Source organism: Pogona vitticeps, chromosome 4 (assembly GCF_051106095.1).
Source record: "Pogona vitticeps strain Pit_001003342236 chromosome 4, PviZW2.1, whole genome shotgun sequence".
NCBI classification, from domain to species: Eukaryota; Metazoa; Chordata; class Lepidosauria; order Squamata; family Agamidae; genus Pogona; species Pogona vitticeps.
Window position 1 is genome coordinate 191289583 of NC_135786.1, and position 9200 is coordinate 191298782.

The window sequence follows — 9200 nt, forward strand, 5'->3', positions numbered from 1 at the left end:
AGAACAGCTGATAGTGGGCAGGAGTATGCTTTGAGAGCTAAAATAAATACTAATGTGTTTATGCTGTATTGACATATTATTTATGTACTTCCCTTATAATAAATCTCATTCGTGGTCTGCAGCTTAGTGCATGTGTTGTAATGTTGCAGCAGCATGGAAAGTGGATTCATGACTATGTTAGCCACATGACTAAGTCTGGGCCCTTGTTACATGATTTTCTAAACAGCCCAATTTGGCAGACTTATTTAGAAGGCACCAAGTTCTTCTGAAGTCCGTTTCTAAATCTTGACATGGAAAGCAAATCTTTGTATCTTCCATGGATAAGTTTAAAATTGACAAATCATTATAACTTGCAGTTCTAAGATGATGATGATTTTCTTTTTATTATGACTGTGTAAAATTTGCAGGTATGATAGCTTCTTGGAGATTATATCTGCCAGATTTCAGCAAACAATTTAAAACGTTCATTTAAAAGAACTGCCAAATAACTTTTTAAAGTTCTCAGTTGAGCTGAATGAAATCTGTAGGGACAGTGACCCCTTCTGATGAGATCAAGTAGATCAAGTATAGGAAGTATCGAAAGAATTGATGCAAAGTGTCTTATGCAAGAGCAGCTTTTAAGTCCAGAAAAAGAATTACTGTATGTTTAACCTTCCTAGATATTTTTGTGGGCAATTATTGTGCAAATGAGCTAGAGAATAGTTATGCCTCTATCACTTATGTGGGTCAACCCTGCCCATTGTTATTTAAAACTCAAAACTTTCCCCCTCTCTCACATGGTGTTTATTTACTATGAAGAATGTGAAGAGAAACTGCTAGGTGACATACTGTGCTTCTGGGTCTGTCCCAATCCATATTGCTAGCAGATCTTCAGAAGTGTTGAGTTTTTAATTTAGTTTGTTTGAGAGGGGTCCTGCTTTCATTTAGATGTCAATCCAATTGATCAAAATCAACTTGGTTTGGTTGGAGGTCCAGGATTTGTCTGAATTTAAAACACTATTCAGGACAGTCTATAACCTTGTAAACATAGCTAGAAAGCGAAGAAAATATCACTGAAATAGAAATTTGTACTCAGATCTGGCTTCCAGTTTTGGAAACTGAGTGAGTGTGTGTATGTGTGTGTGTCCCTTCTGCTCCTTACATATACAGATTCAGCATTCTCCATGAATTTGTGTGGCAGTACCTGAGAATTCAACTGTGGGGTGGGACATCTTAAGTAACTTTTGTTTATAATACACACAGAGAAACAAATAGCTACAGCCAGTTTGACATTCATGGTACAAGAGGTGGTTGCCCTGCTCCAAGCGGCAGCCTTCTGTGGCACCTAAAACCTGCATCAAAGGATTTCTTGTGTGGAACACGTTTTTAGGGTGCATTGGATGGGCTGAAGAACAGAGGAGTCATTGCCCATTCCTGTTTTACCTTTCAGAAGCACATGACTGGATTCTAGCCAGGGATAGGCCTCTTGGTTCACATAGAATTGGTTACTTCAGTGATAAGAGTGTCTTCATGATGGGCAATAATTATTAAAGTATACATAACATTTACAAAGTTTTGCTAGGTAGTAAGAATTTCCATTGTCTGCTCTGGTATCTTTTATGAGATAGTATTTAATTTTATTCCCCCCTCTCTTTTTTTTAACTTTTCAGATTCAGTTGTCAAAAATTGGGCCACCTTTTATCATCAAGAGCCAGCCTGTTTCCAAACCAGAACCTCGAGCTTCCCCGAGTAGCTCAGTCAGCAGTGGGAGGAATACTGGAGCGAGAACGCTGGCAGATATCAAAGCTAGAGCCCAACAAGCTAGAGCCCAGAGGGAGGCTGCAGCTGCAGCTGCTGTTGCAGCAGCTGCAAGCATTGTCTCTGGAGGCCTAGGAAGCCCCTGCGAAGGTGGAAAGACCAGGACCTTGGCACACATCAAGGAGCAAACAAAGGCCAAATTATTTGCAAAGCACCAGGCAAGAGCCTACCTGCTTCAGAACAACAAAGAAACCAAGTCTCAGCATGCCTCCAAGGAAGGTTCATCAGCAGTGGACAGCTCTACTTCTTCTGAAACCAAGATTGAAGGTTCTACTGGTGTAATTATAGTGAATCCTAACTGCAGGTCTCCTAGCAACAAGTCGGCTCACCTTCGTGAAGCTTCATCTTTATTGCAGCAGTCCCTTAATGCCACTACTTTGCCAGAAACTAGTCCTGACGTCTCTGTTCACAGTTCTGATGAAAGTATACCTGTTTCACATTTGTGTGAGAAAATGCTCTCAACTACCTCTACAGAAAGTAACAGTGTCTCAGTATTATATAATAAAAACTCGGTTCCCATGTCTGTGTGTAGCACTGCTGTGTCAGGAGCAATCAAGGAACTGCCGTTCGTAGGTTCTGTTGATAAGTCCTCTGTTTTAATGTCCATTGAAAGCACAGACACAAAGGTTTGCAATATAACCATGCTGAAATCCATCCAAGGAGCTGACCCTCCATGCGTTGCTATCATGCCAAAATGTATTGAGAACGCCACTGGCCCAGCCACAGTAGACAGTACAGTCCTGTCAAATTCCTTAGATGAGAAGAGGTTGCCGGTGCCAAGCAGCAATGCAAACAGTGCCATTTCCAGCCAGTATGCGAGTGTGCCAACTTCAACAATCGCAAGCAATTTGCCAAATCATCTAGTTGGTAGCTCTGTTTTAATTCCTCCTGTGGGAGCTGCAAAGAGGTATTCTTCTGATAAGATAGCCATAACTGGGTGCAACGACCCAAGTTCTTTGTCAAATAACACATCTGGTAGGGCAGCATTACACTGCAGTGAGGCACTTCCAGGAGCAGATTCTGTTGGCAGGACTTCCATTTCAGTGTTTGCCACTAATATGATGACAGTAAGTTCTTATGATGGTCCCACCAAAATGAGTTCTGATGTCATGGAGAGAAATGCTGGGATGAGGACCCGATTAGATGTGTCTGCTAAATCCTCAGTAGGCTACACACAAGCACCTATGAATAGATCTATACCTTGTAAAGTCATTGTTGACCACACAACAACGACAATGAACTCAAACCTGTCAATGGGGGCAGCTGTTGAAAACTCTGAAAACAGCACAGATGTCCAGAACAGGCCTGCTAGGACAGAAACTGCCTTACAAAATATAGCATGTCCTCAAGTATCTGTAATAAGCAGACCTGAGCTGCTTACGAATGATAATACGGAGCATGGCTCTGGCTTCAGCACTGTTGCCACAAAGCAAGATGGCAAACATTTGCAAGCAGCTTGTACCAGTCTTCGAGAAGTGCCTCTTGTGCCTCATGATAAACGACTTGAGGGTGTTCCTCCTGGCCAAGGTTTTTCAGAACAATTGCAAGGCCCTTTGGCTTTTAAAAGCGAAGTAGATAGTGTCTGTGCCAATTCTTATAACCCAAATAGCAGAATCTGCTGGAATGATGACGACGCAATGAATACTGACCAATCTTTAGTCAGTCATCTTAACCCAAATAAGCATAAGGAATATACTGAACAAAACTGCTTGAAAAATGTGAAAACAGAGCCGTCAGGGTTTGCACATGTGAATGAGATGCAGTCAAGGAACATTGTGACAAGCATAGCCTTGCCCGTTAAGTCAGAAGCTAATGAATCTGACAAATGCTTTAGGATGGACACGGAAGAGTTTGCAAGACCTGAAATACCTCTCCAGACTTCAGAAATAGCCGCAAGTGCACAGGCAGCACAAAGCTCCAAGACATGTGTTACAGATTCTGTGGAAAACGCTTTGTCACTGACAACAGAAATGCTAAAAAGAGTTACAAATGCTGGAAGCTCAAGCTGTCGTTTATCATCTGTAGAAGCCAACAATCCTCTGGTGACACAGTTACTGCAAGGCAACTTGCCACTGGAGAAAGTGTTGCCACAGCCCAGGTTAGGAGCCAAGCTGGAAATTAACCGGCTTCCCTTCCCTTTGCAAACTACCTCAGGATGTAAGTCAGCACCCTCTGAGCGAAATGTGGCTGAGAATTCTTCCAGTTCTCCAGGTACAGACGGCAGAGGATTTCCTGCAGCTAGTATCGGCCCCTTACAAATTAGAAAGCGAGAAAATCATCCCAAAAAGAGAGTGGCCAGGACAGCAGGGGAAGTGAAATGTGAGCCTGGGAAACCCTCCCTAGACTCGGATGTGAACGTGGGCCCTTGTATCCTCGCTTCCAGCATGAGCCAACTTGGGCATAGTCAGCTGTTTAAACAAGAATGGCCAAGCAAGCACACCCTCCAAAGTAGGGTCGCACACAGCCCGGAGATCAAGCAGCAAAAGAGGCCACTGCCTTCATGCAGTTTCCAGCAGAACTTATTTAATGTGGACAAAAATGGCAGTTTCCATGCAGAAGCAAGTACCTCCCATCGACAGCATTTCTACCAAATGCCAATGGCTGCAAGAGGCCCAGTCCCCACAGGCTCTTTGATGCAGGCACCATTAAAGGCTCCATCCGGCTGCAGTGCCTTTGCTTTCAGCAGGCATCTAGAGCAGAAGGCTCTGGGAGAGGTCAGCATGTCGACAACATCTCACCAACTGAGGCTGGCGAGTGTTTTTTCCCCTAACATTCAGATTAAGGAAGGTGATGACATTTCTAGTGCCTCACAGACTCTGCAGAATAAATCATTAGTACATCCCCCGCCACCTCTACCGCCCCCACCCCCTCCACCGCCGCCGCCCCCACCCCCTCCGCCACCCCCTCCCCTTCCCAATGCAGAAGCCCCATCTGATCACAAACAACCGACAGTTACTATGGAAACCACTAAAAGACTTAGTTGGCCTCAGCCGGCAAGCGTCTGTAGCAATATAAAATCTGAACCCATTTCTTTTGAGGAAGGTTTAAGCAGCAGCTGTGAGCTGGGCATGAAACAAGCTTCTTACGATCAGAACGAAGTGAAAGAACAGTTGAAAGCTTTTGCCTTGAAAAATGCCGACTTCCCTTCCTATTTACTTTCTGAGCCACAGAAGCCTTTTCCCCAATTAGCTACTCAGAAAATACAGACTCAGCAGCAGCAGCAGCAGCAGCAGCTCTGTGGAAATTACCCCACCATACACTTTGGTAGCACAAGCTTCAAAAGGGCAGCGTCTGCAATTGAAAAATCTATTGGAATTTTAGGAAGTAGTAGTTCAAATACAGCCTCGAGCCTGACTATTCAGAACACACAGATTCCAGTTCAGAAATTTGCTGACAGCAGCACTGCGGATGAGCTGGAACTCAAATGCTCTTGCCGGCTGAAAGCCATGATCGTGTGCAAAGGCTGTGGCGCCTTCTGCCATGACGACTGCATAGGCCCTTCAAAATTGTGTGTAGCCTGTTTAGTCGTTCGGTAATACCTGAAGCAGAGGTACAGTATCCCTTGCCAACATGGGAGAGGAAAGCAGAGCAAAGCGAATTGAGGGACCACTAGAATATTTTAGCCTGTTTTGTATCTGGATACAAAATATTACTGGGAAACCTTTGTTTAGAATCTAGTTCCTTCTGCTTGCACAACTGTCCCCAGTAAGAACCACTCCTTCAGGTGATATGCACAAAAATGTTAAAAACATGTCAAGCTTTCTTACTGTGTTAAAGTACAACAAAATTGCATTTCCATGTCTATTTATGTGTTCATAGTGCAGAACATTATTTGTACCATTTATAAACACATCATATCTTCCCAACAAGAATTACAAAGTTTCATAATCTCCAGATTTCTGTGCCTGATGCAGTGCAAGAATGCAGGAGAGCCCTGAACCAATGAAGAAGAGACAATGGGCAGAAAGAAGTATATTCTGCTATAACTAGCAGATTATTAGAATGATGGCTTTTGGGCAAGAATTGCATTTCTAACATGACATACGCCATCCATGGTTGACTTCTAGGTAGAAAGAAGGAATGCAACACTTTTAACAAGCTGATATTGATAATATTGGCCCCCTTTATAACAAGCTGTTGTACTGAAGGAGGATTTAATTAAGCCAAGTGTCAAGGACTACCTGTAACTAATTGGAATCTGCATGATTTTAGAAGTTGGGGCAGGGAGGTTGAGAGGTAATAACCACAGGTATTATAATCTAGTAAACCATGTATCTTCCCCAAACCTCACCTGTAACTTTCTCCCAAGGGGAGAAATGCAACATGTATACCTATATAGACCATACTATGTAAGCAACAAGCATGTTTTCAACAATGATACCATTTTAATAATCTAAAACTAATTCTTGTTTGATTCTGCCTCTGTGTAGATCCAAAAAGAAAAAAACTGAAAAAGAGTTGTGTGATTTATTATCCTTTAAAATATGTTTACAATTGATATATTTTAAAATACTTCACAAATTTACATGTAATCAATTTTAGTGTGTTTGAGAGTTCACACTACCAGTATTGTGTAGGCTACGAAAAGTAGAAGAGGAATGAAGGGAACGTAAAGGGACATTGTATTTTGGAACTCTCAGTATTGTACTTACTAGGGGTTTATGTTAATAGTTATATTCCAGACTTATTAGCACCAGACCTCCGGAGAAGAGCTACAGAACTTGCTAATTGCCAATTAGGAAAATATTGTAAAGGGATAAAAATGAGCATCTTGACAAGAGGAGGTATTTCGTTATCTTAATACTGATGGGCAGGCAACAGGGCGGTGGGGACAAAGATTTTCAATAAAAAGAACAAGGAGTTTTGTGAATTCAGAAGCATCTGAAAAAGTGGGCTACTAGTCTGCAAAAATTATGCAAATAAAACTTCTTAAATGTTAAGGTGCCTCAAAACTCCTTGCTCATTATCTTAAAATGTTATTTTTCCTTCTTAAGTAAACAGTAGAGTGGAAATACCTTGCATGCCGTCATGTGCATTTAATTAGCACAATGAATTACACATTCAAGAAATAGATACTGTAATTTGTACCCATGCAGTAGGAGCTTACTAACGGAATGCATGGCAATCAGTGCAAAAGATTGGTAATATCTTTCCATTTCTCAGGAAAGATTTGTAAAATAATGGCAAGCAGCTACACTAAAATACTACTAATTTATTATTTATAACAGTGCTGTGTTTATTTCTTTTTTAATTCCAAAGTGTTGACACAATGAGGATCATCAAGTTAATATGTAAGCATGTATTTTAACTTTTACCAGGTTAAAATGTGTGGCGGTGTATTTTATGTGCATTATCACCTTTTGTTACACAATGCCTGAAATTCTGTTGTGTAGTTATGCAAATAGTGTAACTTTTAGACACAAATTGCTGTAAGCTAAGAAATCTCATTGTTTTTTTGCAAATCTGTGAAACAGCTAATGCATACAGAGATTTCTCATTTATGGCAACTTGTGTCTAAAAGATATGCTGTTCGGGTAACAAAGCAACATTTCAGCCAATGATCCATAAGACCCAGGCTTTTTCACATGTTAGTGAGGCTCTAGTATTTGTACATTAAGTTCTTCTGGGACCATATTAAATATAAAATCTCCATTTTCTCTCCCTCCCTCCTTCCTTCTCCCTTTTAATGAGCTAGCATGAGCAGGGCTTGCATTCTGTTGTTTTAATAGTAAAATTCTTTTGTTTTAATAGCAAGACTAGTAGATTGCCTTAGTACTCTGCAGTATGAAAGAACTAGGTAATTGTCATTGTTTTATATAGATCAAAAGTGTTCCTTTCATAAAAGAGAAATCTCATGCAGACTTTCAGCACTTTCAGGTAACCTTGAAGAGATTGTTTTCCAAAATACATATTTGAAAAGCATGCTTTTGTAATATTCAAGACGGTAAAATGGAGCCATTGTTACACATGCATGTGCTTGCATATGTAGTTGAATTTAAGAGGATTTTAAATTAGATTTTGGATATAATGATTGAACAAAGTGGGTGAAATCCCAGTTTCAGTGAATTACTATTAGCACTGGAGAAATGATTAGATCTGAAAAGACAGGATGTTTTCTTTCTTTCATCAACGTAACACTAGGAAATAGTTTTCATTTGGCATTACAGTTTCTATATGTCCTTAGGACTCGTAGCTGTAAAAGTGTCATGTATTGGTTCCAAAACCTTACCATAGGAAATCTGGGCATAATGCAGAGAAAATTAAGCACTTAAAGCTGCAATCCAATGTATTCTAACTTGACAGTAAGCCATATTAAACTCAGCAAGGCTTATTTCCGAGTAAGAATGCCCAGGATTGGGCAATGAATCTTGTTGTCTTAAATTTAATTTTGGCATGCTTGGCTTTCTCCCTTTTCTATGCCTCTCTCATGGTGTGTCTCTCTCATTTTCTCTTTCTGTTAGTTTAACATAATATTAAACTGAGTTTTTATAGTGCTGCTTTGAATTTTGAAATAAGGGCCAAACTAGATGTAGTTGTAGTAGATGTGTATACCATAGTTATATCTTAATCACATTGAGGTTTAATTTTAACACTAAATGCCACCTGATTTTAGCACAAGTGGCACTTAGGCAGCCGTGCCTCCCCCACCCCCAACTTAGCTTCCTTCTCACAGCCTCTTGTTGTAGGCTCTTGGCCCTCAGGGATCTATACTGGGACCAGTAGTTGTTCAGTTATTCATAAATGACCTGGAGTTAGGAGTGAATAGTAAGGTAGCTAAATTTGCTGACAACACATTTTTTTTTAAAGTGGTGAAAAGGAAAATGGATAGTAGAGCACTTCAAAACGTTTTCTTCAAAATAGCATTGAAAGAAAGTGTAAAGTGATTCCTACTGGGGCAAAAAATACCAGCTTCAGAAATACAGGAATGAGATCTGCGCTGGTGGTGACTCACCAAGAAAGGGATCTTGGGCTTATAGTAGACAAAAGCACCAGCCAAGTGTGGCTTCTCTTAACTAACATTCCGTGTTGGACTTAATTAGCAAAAGAATGAAAACAAAACTGCCAATATGTAATACTGCCCTTATTCAAATCTTTAAGGTGACTGCACCTAGAATAAGGTGAACAGTTTCAGTTTCTGCATCAGAAGTATATTGTAGCTATGTATTCGCAAAGGCTTTCACGGCTGGGATCTAATGGTTGTTGTGGGTTTTTCAGGCTCTTTGCCCATTTTCTAAGGTTGTTCTTCCTAATGTTTCTCCAGTCTCTGTGGCCTGCATCTTCAGAGGACAGCACTCTGTGCCCAGAGCACAGAGTGCTGTCCTCTGAAGATGCCAGTCTTCAGAACATGGCCAAAGAGCCCGAAAAACCCACAACAACCATATTGTAGCTCTTGAAAAGATGTG

General features: G+C 40.8%; 1 protein-coding gene across 6 annotated transcripts in view; it reads left to right on the top strand.

Moving 5' to 3' along the window:
- ASXL3 (ASXL transcriptional regulator 3) overlaps nt 1–8955 on the top strand; it is a 136155-nt gene extending 127200 nt beyond the window's left edge. For all 6 annotated transcript variants that reach the window (XM_072998892.2, XM_078393695.1, XM_078393697.1 and 3 more), the window contains one exon: nt 1650–8955. In XM_072998892.2, coding sequence (XP_072854993.2) covers nt 1650–5333 — 3684 coding nt within the window. In that variant the 3' untranslated portion in view covers nt 5334–8955. The remainder of the gene's footprint in view (nt 1–1649) is intronic.
- Nucleotides 8956–9200: the final 245 nt, after the last annotated feature.